The sequence below is a fragment of the Microplitis demolitor genome, chromosome 3 (genome assembly GCF_026212275.2).
Source record: "Microplitis demolitor isolate Queensland-Clemson2020A chromosome 3, iyMicDemo2.1a, whole genome shotgun sequence".
In the NCBI taxonomy this organism is placed as follows: Eukaryota; Metazoa; Arthropoda; class Insecta; order Hymenoptera; family Braconidae; genus Microplitis; species Microplitis demolitor.
The window spans coordinates 10,702,278-10,718,272 of NC_068547.1; the positions used below are offsets into that span (position 1 = coordinate 10,702,278).

The following is a 15,995-nucleotide window of genomic DNA, read 5'->3' on the forward strand; positions in this document are numbered from 1 at the left end:
ATAAATAATAAAATAACAATAGGGAAGCCGAGACACCGTGCATTTTCATTAAAAAACTTCTGTCTATTGATATAAAACCCTATGATGACTGGTATTAAATTAAAGGGCGATAAATTCTGAATAAGAAATGTCAAATATCAATCTCCTGGGGCTTATTTTGTTCGCAAAAAAAATTAATTAAAAAAACAAAATAATTAGTTGTTTACATTTTGTCACGCTGTCGGTAACAGAGCTGCAGAAACTGAGCTAGAGGGCGCGTGCAAGCCCGGGCTCAGTGGTTGTCATGTATTACAATTTAAATGTTCTCACCATTCGGTGTTCGTTCTTAGATTAACATCGTAATAATAGTATTCGCGTAGGGTTATTTTTTTATTATTTATAATTTAATTTTTTGAAATGAAATTGAATTAATAAATAATAAAAAAAATAATAATAATTTCTATAATATAGAATGGTGAGAACATTTTAAATTGCAATAGATGACAACCACTGAGCCCAGGCTTTCACGCGCCCTCTAGCTCAGTTTCTGCAGCTCTGTTACCGACAGCGTGACAAAATGTAAACAACTAATTATTTTGTTTTTTTAATTAATTTTTTTCGCGAACATAATAAGCCCCAGGAGATTGATATTTGACATTTCTTATTCAGAATTTATCGCCCTTTATTTTAATACCAGTCATCATAAGGTTTTACATCAATAGACAGAAGTTTTTTAATGAAAATTCACGGTGTCTCGGCTTCCCTATTGTTATTTTCTTATTTATTAAAAAAACGCGGCCGAATTGAGCTTTCTTATTATTATTTTCGTGATCTACGGAATTTTTTACATATTATCAATAAAAAAAAATCCAGTAGTTAATTTCCCCCTACAACGCTTAAGAGTAAATTAAGTGCACTAAAACGTATTAACGCGGATAGAAAATAATTATCGATAATGATACGAATAGATACCAGTCGTCGAATACGATTGGATTGAAGTCTCCTAACCTGAATTCGAAAAAAACAATTGAGACGGATTGAAAAAAGTGATCGAATTGGATCGGATTAAAACGCATTAGAAAATTTAAACTCCAATCCGAAATTATGTGATTTTGAACTGAAACTTATAATTTTCAATCCGATCCAATTCTTTTTCGTTTGTTGGGATAGTTTGATTTTAATATTCTTAAAATAACAGGCGATTCACTTTAAAAAGTTGATCGTTTTTTAACTTTCTCGATCAGAACAATAATTTTTTCACGTTTTGAAGTTTAGAATAGTCAACGCTTTTTCAATGAATTTTCTTATTCGGGAATTGTCATTAATATTTTTATAATAATATATTTATTTAATCGAAGTTCCGTTCCGTGGGTTTAATAATATTTTAGATAAAAATCATAATTAATCCCGTTAAATTAACTAACTTTATTTAATCCCTGGCATTTCATTTCGTCTTCGGCTCGAACAACCAACTCACCTACACCTGAAATCGTCTTGTTCCATCCTTTGTCTCACAATAGACGATTCAAAAATAATTTATACAAATTTAAATAAAAAACAACATTAATTTTTTTTTTTTTTATTTACACAATTTATTTTATACGTCAACATCTTCATATTATCATCATCGAGTCATATTATTTGTAGAGAAAATTAAATTCTAAACAATGTCAAGTAAATAAAGACTCATTAGACTTATTTATAAGAAGAATATTCCTATTTAGTCACGGAAAGAAATTGAATTACAATAACAAAGGAAGAACATCGAGAAATATTACCAATTATTTAAATAGCCAATTTATTTGTTTCATAATTGTAATCAGCGCTTTCATCCTTATATTTAATCAGTTTTTTTAATTGTCTTTATTACTATGTATTTTTTTTCTTATTTTGATAATTTTAAACCACTATCAGAGATCACATAATTAAACTAATTTTGCATACACATTAGAGTACTCTAAGAAAATCGACTATTTTTATTTTTCGCTGAGATATCTAAATATTATTGTACACATCGAAAAAAAAATTCGCTTAAAGTTTGAGCCTTTAATATTAATTTTAAGTACTCCCTTTTTCATTTTTTATTTTTCCCATTTAAAAAGCATGTAAATTGAATAAAATTGCTATAACAGTCGGATTTTACGCTATCGTTTTAAAATCAGTTTTTATTTGTGAGTATTTGTTGTTTTTTGAAAGTCTATAAAACGATTTTGCTCTCACTTAATCCATGTTGATTGTATCAGCTCCGAAAGTCAAGTTTTTCTTTTCTTTTTACATATTTTTGTCAATTGGGAAAAAACGGCTGATGTAATGAAAAATTTACGTAGGACCAATCTTTTAGAAAATTTTATCGTCTACAAACTGGTTTGTTACACTTATATTGCTAAAGTGTACAGTTTATAAGATACAAGCAGTTGAACATTTTACATTTAAAAAAAAATACTTTATTAAGCTTACAAATGTTTTTAACTGTAAAATTTTCTACTGCTTGTATTTTATGAACAATACACTTTATCAATATAAGTGTAAGCAATTTTGTAGAGGATAAAATTTCCTGAAAGATTGATCTAATACATATTTTTCGTAAGATGATCCGTTTTTTCACTATTAACAAAAATATATGAAAAAAGTGAAAAAATTGACTTTCGGAGCTGATACAATCGATATGGATTGAGTTAGAGCAAAATCGTTTCATACACTTTGAAGAAGCAAAAAATACTTTACAAATAAAATCTGGTTTCAAAACGATAGCTTGAAGTCCGGCTAAGTGATAGAATAGCAATTAAAAAAAAAAAGTTATTTTATTGACATGTTATTTAAATCGAAAAAATTTTAAATGAAAAAGGAAGTACTTAAAAATAATATTAAGGGCTTAAACGTTGAGGGAATTTTTTTTTTCGATGTGTACAACAATATTTAGGTGTATCAACGAAAAAAAAAAATAAATAGTCGACTTTTTTAAAGCACTCTAATACTATTATGCTATACTATTTTTTATACGAAAATAATAATAAATCAAGTCATATAAATTTGGACACCTAAAAAAATAATTGTATTAGAATTTAATTATAATTTTGTTTTATCCATTGTTGAAATATATACGATTTTATTAGTTTTTATATTATGAAGACAAAACATTCATCAATTATAGAAATATTAATTAATTAAAATCTATTTAATTGATGCTGTAAAAAAAGTAATCGCTAAATTGACCCAGTATGAAGACTATATTTTAATAAAAATAGAAATCAAATCTACAATCGCTATATTTCAATTTCGAAAAATTTAATCGAAAAAGTTGATTTATTATTGTGCGTGATAAAGCATAAAGTTGCCAGATTATTTTTAAAAAATAATAATAAATTATCGCAGTAAAATGATCTCTGATATTCAATGAAAAAAATTTTTATTTTTGATAGAGAAAAAAAAAGTTTATCTGGAAGATAATTATATGATTTATATTTTAAATTGAAGAAATGTAATAACGCACCTAACATGATTTCCAAAAATAAATCTGATAAATTACACCTTGTGATTGGAAATAATGAATGTTTAAATTGTGATGATTTTTTATACGATGAAATACTTATAAATGAGCTCCTTTCTTTTTTCCATTTTAAACTACATTTAATCTTAATAATTTTTATTTATTTTTCTTTATCATTAGAATTATTTACTGACAATATTTGTGCTCTAAATATGATTAAAAGAACTGTGTATTCTGGCATTAAAAAACAATTTTTTTTGTTCCTCAGTTAATGTTACATAAAACTTCCCACGGCATAGGATAAACAACCTTTAATATATTATTATCATAAATAAATTTGGTCTATCGGTAATAATGTAAATACGCCGGTACAGTCCTGGCAGTATTTGGTTAAGGTAAATCATGATTACTAGAAGTATTTATTAATATTAATATTGTTTTATCACTTCGACATTAATAAAAAAATTAATTAATGTATTTTTTTTTATTTTTATTTTATATTTATATAATAAAATAAAATTTCAAACTATTTGGAAATAATGAAACATTTGAGTAATGAATAAAGAATGAAAATAAAATAAAAACTAACTAAACACTTCTAGTAAACTTGACTAAATACCTTTTGATCTGATGGCCGGGACTTTTGTAAATCTATTAATTATTATTATTAAATGATTATTTTATATACTTATATTAATTGATATTAAACAAATATATAGGGCTTTCAGAATATACACAATGCCTTTAAATAATTAGTTGAGTAAGCAAATAAAATATTTATCAGGCCTTTGTTTCATTATTAATTCAAATTTTAGTTATCATAATTGATCAATTAATATATTAACGATTATTTTTTGTACTGATTCACAAATGTCCACGGTCATGGTTTTATATAAAACTATGATGACCTGCTTATTTATTATTTAATTTCTTCACTTTTTTTTTAGCACTTTCCTTAATAAAAAATATAATTGGTGTATTAATGTTGATTATTTCACCTTTAATTCAATAACATTTTTATTTTATTTTTTATTTTCAGTCATTACTTTAAAATTAAATATATCAACAATGATTTCTGGTTCAATCTTTAATAAAATAAATGGAAAAAAAAATTTAATAAAATGAATAAAATTAAGAATATGAAATTATTATAGTTTTAATGTTTATTATTTTACTGATTTTTTTTTTTTTGAATCAAAGGTGATGTTATTAACGTTTATGTGTATTGTGTCTATGTATGTTTTTGCGCTCCAATTTATTTATCCAATCACTTCGTTTGTATATTCATTCATTACACTTTTTCACTTCGCACTCTTCTAATAACATCTGTAAATAACAGAAATATGCATTTTTATTTATGTAATACCGTTTAGAATAGAGTGACAAAGTTAGTTAATGAAAGCTTAATCAGTAAATGAACATTCAGATTTTAAGCTAAATTTCTAAAAAAAATATAGCTATTCATAGTGGACTCATGTTGCAAATTTCAAAAAATTTTGTTATAAAATGTTCTAGAGAAATGCCGAAAAATACCTTCGGTTCAAAAATTTATAGATATATTAGGGTCGTTCGTTTGGAACCACTATTTTTTTTTCACTTCCACCTCAAAATATTGTTGTAGATGTTGTACCAATTGCCTTAGCAATAATACTATTCCAGAAAGTAGTGAATACAGTTGAGCATACAGTACTGTCTGAAATTTTTTTTTACAGGAAGTACTCAGTACTATCTCAGAGAGTTGCCACTACTATATTATTTTTTCCATGTATTTGTTAAATCTTAATAAAGATATACATCAACCAAGTATATTTTTTATAAAATAAATATAGGAATTCTAAAACCAAGAAAATATCGCTCGGTCGGAGTATATTTTTATTATGATTGAACAATTATTTACTCGGGGGGATACAAACTCACAGATACTTGAAAAAAGTTTTTTTTTTCTCAGGGTAACGTTAATTGTAAGCACACATTAGCTGCCCAATTTCAAAACACAGTAAAGGAAAAATTTTTCAAAATCGATATTTGATTATTTTTAGTTCTAGTGGAGTCTTGTGAATATGATTCAATACATATTTCAAAAATTTTATTTTTGTCAGTTACTGTGTTTTGTAATTGGGCAGCCCACATAAAGAATATGATCTTTATATCAATAATTGTAATATATTGTTGAAAATTTAATTTAGTCAAAAGAAATTCACAACAATTACGAGTAATTACAAAAGAAAGTCATTTGACAGCCGAAATGGAAGTATATTTCATGGTATATATAAATATAAAGTGTATAGCAACAATCGGAGGCATTGGAAAAGCCACAAAAAATTTTTTTTTTGAACAACATTAGAAATAAATGCAATAAAAAAATTTCATTTAACGAATGGTAAGATGAGTAATTTCATTGGTCTAGGCATATATATAGGCATGGAAATTAATGCTTATTTAAAGAGCTTTCAAATGCATTTTATAGAAATTCGATAAGTTGTCACATTCAAAAGATATTGAAGAAAGAATCAGTAAAATAATAATTTTTTGACATTTTGAAATGCTGTAACTTCTAAACTAATCGACCAATTTTCATTGAGATTCGTTAAGAATTGTGGACACTACCGTCGGGACAAGCCGCGCTCTATCATATAAATTTATAAATATATATATAAATACATACATATATAAACTTTTGAACCATATATATTTCCTGACTCAACTCGTCGAGCTGAGTCCGGAGGTGGAAAATTTTTCGAAAATTCCGTCATGAAGACAAGTGCATTAGTTAGATTTTTATGAAATCTACTAAAAAAATCAGCGGTATTTCAATATCATCAACTATACATATATAAATAAATAATATAAATAATTTACCATAACTAAATATTGGCAGTTTTAGCCCTCCCTTTTAATGGCACCAGGCGCTTCAGCTAGTCCCTTAACTTTAAGTCGATCGGCCGTCTTTAAAAATGCTGGTAATTGGTCCTGAGAAACATTCACCTCTCCGGCATACATAAATTCAAGAATAGCTTGTAAGTGATTGTAAGCTACGTCTTTCAGTATAATTATCGGATGCTTGGACGGATTTTCCTGCAATTAAAAATAATCAATAATACTTAATCATAAATACCAAAAAATAGACTACCATCTTTTCTAATTTTTTATAAGTATTCAATATTTTTAGAAAATTATCTATTGCTTTATTAATAAACACTAAAAATTAAATTAAAAGTTCCTGTATCGTATGAATAAAACATTCATTTCAATTATTACAAATTACTTTTAATGAAAATGTTTAGTGCCATCAATACTTTGAGTTATTAAAATATGTTTTATAATTTTTATGATGTAATCAAACTTTTATCAGAAAGAAAAATTTTTTTTTTTAATATCAGCAAGATTATAATTTTTTATAATTCTCAATGACCACAATTAATGATATTTATTTTTATTCGAGAAATAAAACTCTCATGAAAATAAAAGATATCGTGAAAAAAAGACAAAATCGACAAAAAACAATTTTCAGATTTTTTTTTTGTTAACAAATCAATTACAAAAAAAAAGAAAAATACTAAAAATATGCACACGTAGAAAATTTAAAAAACTACAAGTCCAATTTTTTTTTTTAATAATTTATCGTATTTAAAAAATTCCCAAAATTATTAGACGTCGGCTAACTTTAGTATCATAAAAAATAACGTACCTCAAGTAAAGATTTAAAGTAAGGACTACATGCTGATAGTACCATCTTATGCGCTCTACAAGTTTGCCCATCACATGCTAATGTTACATCTGTAAAACTTTTTTCATCTCGCAAATGCTTAAACGACGATACCATATTAGATTGAAAATCATTCCACTTGAGAAAAAATTGTTGCTGTTCACCAGCCATTATTAATGTCGTATTATCTCCTTTTTTATTTTCAACGACTAAAAATCCAATCCAACTTCAAAAAAAAAATATTGTTATTAATTAATTAATAAACAAATAATAATATAAAAATATATATAGATATACCCAACAATACTATCATCAATTATTTAATTCCTACTATTCCAATGCTTGTTTAAAAATTTTTATTTTAGGTTAAGTAACTTAAAATAAATGTTCATTATAATCTATAAGATATTAAAAACAGATATGGAATTAATGAAATTTAAAAAATAATATGAATTAAAAATATCAACGCAATGATTTTATAAATATCGATTAAACAATAATATAAATAAACATTTATAACAATAAGCATGGGATATTGTTATTGAAATCTTTATTGTATGGAAGAAGTTTCTATATAACAAAAAAAAAAGCGGACCCAGTTGTTTGCCGCGCGAATAAAATAATATTAAAATGAATAAATGTTTATATTTATTTAAAATGTACTTACATTGAACGGATGCTGATCAATGAAACAGAAATTATTTAATTATTTTAATTTTATAAAATTATATTGATTTATAGATTAATAATTAGTATTGATATAATCGTGTTAATATACGAAATATGTATCAACGCAGCTATGTATCTATATATATATATATATATATGTATATATTTTATCGTGTATGTACACTTGTGAACTGTATTGTTGTATAGTATAAAGCAACAAAGTGTAGCGAAAACTTAAGTGTGAATGCTGATGAATGCTACAAATTTATTTCTTGTGGCTGATCCTACGGTGATGATAATTTTCGGTTAAATTCGGATATATTCGTTTTTATTCGTCACACTTATGTACACAGTAACTTATTAACTATTGTTTTTTGTCGTTGTTCTTACAATAATATGTGTCATATTGTGATAATAAGTGTATATTTTGTAAGGAAAGTTGGAATATTATATGTGCTGCCTTTTGTATAAAATTATTCTAAGAACTCTATGTTTACATACCTAACAAAAAAAAAACTACTGAATTATCATGGTATGATAATAAAGTAAATCCCTGATATCCAAGATGGCAGCAAAAATTGGCATTTCCATAAGTTGATGGCAACTTTCTAAGAGACAGTTGGTGGAAAAAGTTAACATTCCACTAGTTGACGGAAAGTTACCTTAAATTTTCTCAGAAAGTTGGTGACAGGTTACGGCAGTAGATTGTCGCCAAGTTTGTGGGTAGTCAACAGTTACCAAAGCTGAAAGTTGTCAACGACTCGTCGTCAAGTTGGTCGTAACTAATATACACTAACTTTTTAACCAGAAAGTCTGGCTATCATCAGGGAATAAGCTAGCGAAAAGCTACAGCAGCAACTTGTCACCAAGTTGGCCGCAAAAACTGGCATTTCCATAAGTTGACATCAGCTGGTCGCCAACTTTCTGGGAAAGTTGATAACAACTTATAGTCAACAGTTACAAAAGCTGAAAGTTGTCGTCGACTTGATCGCAAATAATTGACAACAGCTTTCTGACAAGAATGTCCTGCCATCAGCGTAAAGAGAAACTGTTCCCTGACAACTAGACTTATTGGTCATCCTGATAGCCACCTTAATCATACGTAACTTTAAGCTATGACCGTATTCTGAAGCCAACTTACAGGAAAGTGTTGAAGAGCAAGCAGTTACCTTTAAGTTGACAGTAAATTGTCTGTAACTTGAATTCAATTTGACTACAAGTGTTACTGTCAGACAATGACGTTAAGTTGAATGAAAGTTTCACTTCAAATTGAAGGCAAGTTTTTCTGTCAAATTACATTCAAATGACGGCAGTTGATTTGCATTAATTTGCACGCAAGTATTATCCAGCCAAGGCTTACCAGAAACTTGTTGTTAAGTTAGCCGAAAATGTTTCACTGCAGAAATTGCTGAGCAATTATATTTGAAGTGTGGCTATTAGGGCAGAAATATAGAGAGTAGAGATACCTCTATCCTCCATAGTTGAAAAGTTTTAGTTGCGATCCAATTGACGACAATTTGTCGACAATTTCAGCTTTTGTAACTGTTGACTACAAGTTATTACCAACTTTCCCAGAAAGTTGAAAGCAACTTTCCATCAACTAATGGAATGCTAACTTTTGCCACCAACTTCCTCAGAAAGTTGGCGTCTAGTTGTCGTCAATTTATGGAAATGCCAATTTTTGCGTTTAGTTTGAATTTCAGTATTTGTTATTATTAATGATACAATACTAATGTTGGTTGATTTGTCATTTCTCGTAATTTTTGAAAATACAATTTTATAGAAAGGGGAAAAAAAATATATTTTAATAACTATTGAATAAATTCATTGATGATTGAACACCAAAGCACAGAATAGAATTCTTCATTTTATAGTATACCCAACACGCTTTAATGCAAAATGATGCTTAGTGGTATTGTAGTAACACCGACGCATGGAGAATAGAGTCTCTTTATCCTCTATGCATTGACGATATATTATATATCATTTATCAAGACGGTATGTTAGCAGTGATGATATTTGAAAAAAGATGTCGTTAACATGTACAATTAACTATTTTCATAGCTACAATCGAGATATTTAATGGCAAATCTTTTAAAAATTTGTTTTTACTGCTGATTTTTTATAACGATATTTTTGTAGAAAAAAAAAAAAAAATAAATCAAAAATAAAATATAATATTATTGAGAATACATGACATCTGTGTTTCATGGTAAATAGTTATTTTTACATATTTGTTGAGAATCGACAAGTATATCAAATTATCAAGCGAATATGAAGTGAACAAGTTGTTATTATTCTCTACACGCAGAGAATTTTTGAGTAAAAATTACCCATAAAATTTGGTACTGTAAGGACATCTAGTCAGTAACTAAATTTTTACTATGTTGTTAGTAGAAAGTCCACTTAATTTACATGCTATCGAGTAGTACATTTTACAATGTGCATAGGAAAAATTTAGATATTTTCCACATGTCCTCGTATCATATTTTTTGGGTAATTTTTATTAAAAATTTGTCTGCGTGTAACATCCCTTTGACTTAATTTTTTAGAAATATCACCCTCGTAAAGTTAATTCAATTTCCATTCTATTAATTTTTATAAAGAATAATATTATTGGAAATGAAACAAAAATCTGTAACTAATGAAATAAAATTAGTTTCAAACAAGTGGTCATAAGTTAAAATTTATTTATTTATTAATTATTTAATTTAATAATGTGTAATAGTATATTACACACTGAAGGAGGAAAGTAGGGCATTCCAACCCGCGTGTATAATTGCCTATCCGAGTTGAAGGCGAGGCACTTCCTTCGTCGTGTGTATATTTTTCACCAGACCTGTATAACTGAAAGTTTAAATTTTTTCACTAGGCCTGCGCCGAAATTTTAAATGTTGTTTAGAGAGAAAAAACTCGTTCTTTCCTTTTATGAGAACACAAATGATAAAAATTAGCGCATGCGCCATTCTTCCCACAAACAGAGGCAAAAATTTAAACTTTTAGGTGCAGATCTGGTGGAACATTGTATCCTCTTTAAGTGTATAATATACTATTGCCTTTGTTTGTGGGAAAAATGGCGCATGCGCTAATTTTTATTAGTGGTTTTCTTATAAAAGAAAAAAATGACTTTCTTCCCTCTAAACAGGACAGGAATTTAAACTTTCGGTGCAGGTATGGTGAAAAATTCTAAGCTCCATTGAAAAATTACGATGGAATCTTATAATACTCTCTTAAAATGGATCAGTGAAAAGTGCTGCAAATCAGTGAACATTCACTGCGAATCAGTCCTAAGTATATCACTGGTTGAGTCAGTGATATACTTAACTACCCTGATTAAAAAGAAATGATTAGGAACAATTCAATTTTAATACTATATGGATATATACATTCATCATTGAGTAAATCGTTTTCTTTAATCAGGGTATTTATCCAATTAATATTCACTGATTGAGGAGTGCTTTTCAGTAATTTATTTCAAGAGAGTAGAAACCTCAATTTTCAAATTTATTCTTATTCAATTTCTAGTAGAATGCGTCAGAATTTGTTTTCGTAAGGTTGAATCATAACTTTTAAACAGAGCAACAATTGTATCTATTGATAAATTTTAAAAAGCTCAACTCAAAATTATAAATTTAAAATCTACAAATTTATCTCAACCAAAGCTGTTGGAATTTTTTTAAAGGAATTTTCAGTTTACACAAAGATTTCAATGAATCTGAAATTTAAATCATTTTTAATTAAATTTGTCACCTGAACATTAATAAATTTCAACAAATAAAAAAAAACAGTTTATTGATAATTTTAATATTTTTATTATTGATAATTTTAATGTTTTTATTATTATTAACGCCAGTCAAAAAAATATTTATCAGAAAAAAAATGACAACTAAATTCGAATAACTATAAATAATAATCAGTTCAATGCATTAAAAGAAAAAAAAATGTACTATAAGTATTACAAAATACCACGTAATATAATTACTATGATTGATTTATGATTGCAAAACAGCAATTATTATTGTTTTTATTGATGTAAATAAAAATAAAAATGTTAAAAGAAAGTAATTATGTATATTGTACTAGAGCTGAAAAGATATCAGAGGAAGAAGATACTAAGACAGATACAGAAGACGTAAATACCAAATAGACGAGAAAGACCACGAAGACAAGATAGAATAGAAGGGAAAAATTACCTCGATCTAGTGCGCATGCGCTCAGATCAAACGCGTTACTCTAAGTTGGCGCGCACTGCATTGAAATCTTGCGACATGCCACCAAGATAGTCAGTCGCGCGCTAACACTCGTTTAGTCGATTTCGGTTCTTTTTATTACTGGTAACAAACGCGACGTAAAGGTGTTGGCACGTTTAGTCCATTTAATTAGTTTAATTTTATATACGATGTTCAAATGACATTCGGTTTACGATTTTAAAAAGTTTAAACGACTGTGCACAGAAAGAAAATTCATTATTATTTTAATAACTAAAAATTTTTTAAAAGTGAAATTTTTATCAAGTGATATTTAATTTATTATTTAAATTATAATGAATAAATAAGAAACGTGAACACAATAATTAAAACTTTAAACTATCAGCAATAACGAGGATAAATTAATAAAAATAAAATTTAGTTTATTTTATTTGGGATAGTAAATTTTAATAAATTAAGTGTGTACTAGATAAATTGTAATGTGTGATTGAATAAAATGGAATCACCAGTCATGTACGAATCAACGGGCCATCAGGTCCAGAATCAAGCTACTGCTGATTTGAAAAAGTCACAAAGTATGCTTGGGAATAATAATAACAATAATACTAACAATAATAATTCGGCGTTACAAGTTAACCATAATCAACAGACAGGTAATTTAGTTAGTAAAGTATCAGCAAGTAAAGCAACTCTTCATCAGCAATATGCTGAACATTGTGCTGCAGCTGGTGAATTGACGGATTTAAATACGCCGGAAATATCATTAGACCTACAGAGGCTAATTGATGATCCAAATTTCAATGATGGTCTCTTGGATATGTTTAATGATGGCAATGGAGCTCTCAAACACGCTAGAAACACCTCATATCCCAGAACAACGTTAGCATATATGCCTCAGCCAGTTCACAGTGGTGCTAGTTATCACCAAAACAGTAATAGCTGCAGTGACAGTAATAGCTCATCATCAGATTCACCTAGTATCAAAGAAGAACCTGTTGATCCAGCAGATTACAGACGTCACTGTCCACAATACCCACCAAGTGGTTATAATCCAACAAACGGTGGTCCTTTTACCAATGGTGGCCCTACATTTACAACCCTTACACCCTCAACGCTTCCTGGTCATCAACTCCATCATCAGCATCAACAGCAACAACAATCACAGCATCAACAGCCACGGGGTCCTATGAAACCAGTGCTAGCACACCAGCATCAAGCTGCTGCTGCAGCAGCCGCTGCGGCTGTTGCCAGAAAACAAAGTAAATCTGTTGATAAAGCAAGTGATGAATATCGACGACGACGAGAACGTAATAATATTGCTGTAAGAAAAAGTCGTGAAAAAGCTAAAGTGCGTTCTCGTGAAACCGAAGAAAAAGTTAAATTACTTGTTAAGGACAATGAGCTGTTGAAAAAAAAGGTTGAAATTTTAACTGAAGAATTAAATGTGCTTAGATCACTGATTGGTAGTTGTGGCGTATTACCTGAACAGCTGCATCGGGAACTATCGAGGCATTTGGATCAATTTCAACAACACGCAATTGGACCTATGTAGCAGCAACACCACCACTACTAGAAACCTCATCATCATTAACATCAACAAGTGTAGCAGTTTAACATTTTAGCGCGCGTGCAATTTTTCGCGACCTTCAAGACACTTTGGAGAGTATATCCGGCTGTGAAAGCTCATTATATATTATTTTGTGCGTCATTAACACTTGAATCGATCATTAGTGATCTCCCTAGTGATTATTCGATTTAATTTAAATATTTTATATAAAGTATAATGTACAGAATAATACTCCAGTCGGATTCGCGATTTTTTTTATAGATAAATATAAACTAATAATAATATGATTACTCATTAATGAGTTTAAATATTAATATTAAACAAAAATATTTTTAAAAAGTGCCTTTTTCTTACTATGTTCATTGAACCTGCCTAGGATAATACTTGGACACTTTTACTATTATTATTATTATTATTGTTTAATGTAAATAATAAGTAAATAAACAAAGATTAATATTTTTTTAGAAATATTTGTAAACAGGTTTTTTGACGATTGCTATATGGCGCTTTTATTAAATAATAACAATTATACCGCCATTATTTGATCTCTCACTCATCAATATTAACGCGTGGCAATATTTATTACATCGCCGTAATGGCGGCATACATATTATTAATTAATTCTTACTCTTTGGTACCTTATACAATAAATAAATAAATATTGTTATCATGATATGGAAGACTGGGATATTGTCACCCGCGAAAAGTTATGATATATTTGGTCTTAACGTTTCGTAAGAGAAAATAATTATTGATGTCATATATATCATCAAAAAAAAATATAAATATATATATATATATATATATAATTATTAAAATTAAACATAAAGATATAATTGTATATTTTGTTAGCATGGCGTTGTGATTAGATGCAATTGTTTTATAAACATATTAAATTAATTAGTGTAAAATACTGTACTCAAGTATACCTCGTGACATTCATTTTTATGTACGATATAATATAATAATTTTGAAAAATATTTTATTTTAATTCTAAAAACAAAAAACAAAGGAAAATATTAATAGAAATTTATTTTTGAAAAAAAAATTGTTATTTTTAAAAGTTTAATAAAAATCTGCATTACTCATGAAATAACAAAAAAAAATATTATAAATCAGTGGCAAATCCCATGGCGTTAATTTATAAACAAAAAATACAGAAAAAAAGGTTTAAGCACAATAAAAACAATAACAATAAAAAAAAAACACACACACACATGTGCACAGCCTTGTATTATATAGTTAACGTAATACTAATTATAATGACAAAAAAATATACGTAAAAATTAATATATTTTATTTGTTTAAAAAGTGAGAATGAATTATTTTTTTGTGTGTATAAGAGTAAGAATGAATCACATATTATTTAATTTGGAAAATTATAAATACAAAAGAAAAAAAAATAAGAAAAAAAAAACGTTATGTTTATATACATTATATACTTTATATTTTATTTCTGGTTGATAATATATTGTAAAACAATAATATATATCGCCGAAATTCATTAAGTTACCGTTAAATGTGTGAAGCGGGCTTCATTGTTCATTCATTTGATTGTTGATAATTATCATACGTGAATGTGGATTAAGATTGAGTCGTCGAGTAGAATACATAATGATAATAGACTCATCTATTGTTTTTATTTTTATTTTTCCTTTTACTTTTTTTTTGTTCTCATCTATTCCCTCCGTCTTTCACTTTCTCACTCCTAATAATTCTCTCTCTCTGTCTATTGTTTTCTTCTGTTTTTACATACAACGTAATTTAGTGGGTATGAATGTATATAGTTTTTATGTGTATACGTATGTGCGATGTGTGCCCAGTATGAGATTATATGTCACAGTTATCTTCTTGTCTATGCACAAATATATTTTGATATAAAACTAATATGTATAAAGTTTTTTTATTTCATTTAAAAAAAAAAAAAAAAAAGAAAAAGTTCCTTTACATATTTTATTGAGTTATATTAATAATTATTTTAACTATTTATTAATTTGTTATTAAAATTTTTTAATATTAATTTAAAGACAATAATATATTTTTTACAAAATAAATTATACGATTTTTTGATTAATTTTTAAGCTTCCATTAAAAAAGTAAAATAATGATTACATAACAGGTAAGTTATTTTTTTGAGTATATTTTTAATCAGACGAAAAAAAAAAAAAAAGATCGACAAATAGTTAATAAAATTAACATCGTCAAACCGGAATCAATTCTTAACGTGAGTCAGAAGATAAGTTTGTTGTTAGTCACATAAATAGATTAACACCATCGTACAAAAGTAAGTAAGTAAGTAAGTAATGTATATAAGCGAGTAAGTCAGCGTCATGATAGAATATTGTATATGAGTATGTGCATAGCCTACGTGCATTAATA

General features: G+C 27.4%; 2 protein-coding genes across 3 annotated transcripts; one reads left to right on the plus strand and one right to left on the minus strand.

The window, feature by feature from the left end:
* Positions 1-580: 580 nt before the first annotated feature.
* On the minus strand, positions 581-8,276 carry LOC103575308 (longitudinals lacking protein-like). 2 transcript variants are annotated; one of them, XM_008555037.3, is made up of 4 exons: positions 7,840-8,276; positions 7,155-7,398; positions 6,326-6,541; positions 581-4,792 (listed from the first exon to the last, which is right to left on the minus strand). In XM_008555037.3, exons 2-3 carry the CDS (start codon positions 7,341-7,343, stop codon positions 6,347-6,349), a joined length of 384 nt encoding a protein of 127 aa, XP_008553259.1. In that variant the 5' UTR covers positions 7,344-7,398; positions 7,840-8,276; the 3' UTR covers positions 581-4,792; positions 6,326-6,346. The 2 variants fall into 2 exon arrangements, with proteins under 2 accessions (XP_008553259.1, XP_008553260.1); XM_008555038.3 differs by lacking the exon at positions 7,840-8,276 and adding an exon at positions 7,470-7,729.
* Positions 8,277-12,113: 3,837 nt separating this feature from the next.
* Positions 12,114-15,503, plus strand: LOC103575309 (CCAAT/enhancer-binding protein). The gene has a single exon (XM_008555039.3). It carries the CDS (start codon positions 12,546-12,548, stop codon positions 13,599-13,601), a length of 1,056 nt encoding a protein of 351 aa, XP_008553261.1. The 5' UTR covers positions 12,114-12,545; the 3' UTR covers positions 13,602-15,503.
* Positions 15,504-15,995: the final 492 nt, after the last annotated feature.

What these genes read in the sequence shown, in the direction of transcription:
- LOC103575308 (XM_008555037.3), bottom strand. Translation starts at nt 7,343, where the DNA reads ATGGCTGGTGAACAGCAACAATTTTTTCTCAAGTGGAATGATTTTCAA. An exon ending in ACTTTAAATCTTTACTTGAG is followed by an intron (nt 6,542 to 7,154) that starts GTACGTTATTTT and finishes TTTTAATTGCAG; the next exon opens with GAAAATCCGTCCAAGCATCC.
- LOC103575309 (XM_008555039.3), top strand. Translation starts at nt 12,546, where the DNA reads ATGGAATCACCAGTCATGTACGAATCAACGGGCCATCAGGTCCAGAAT.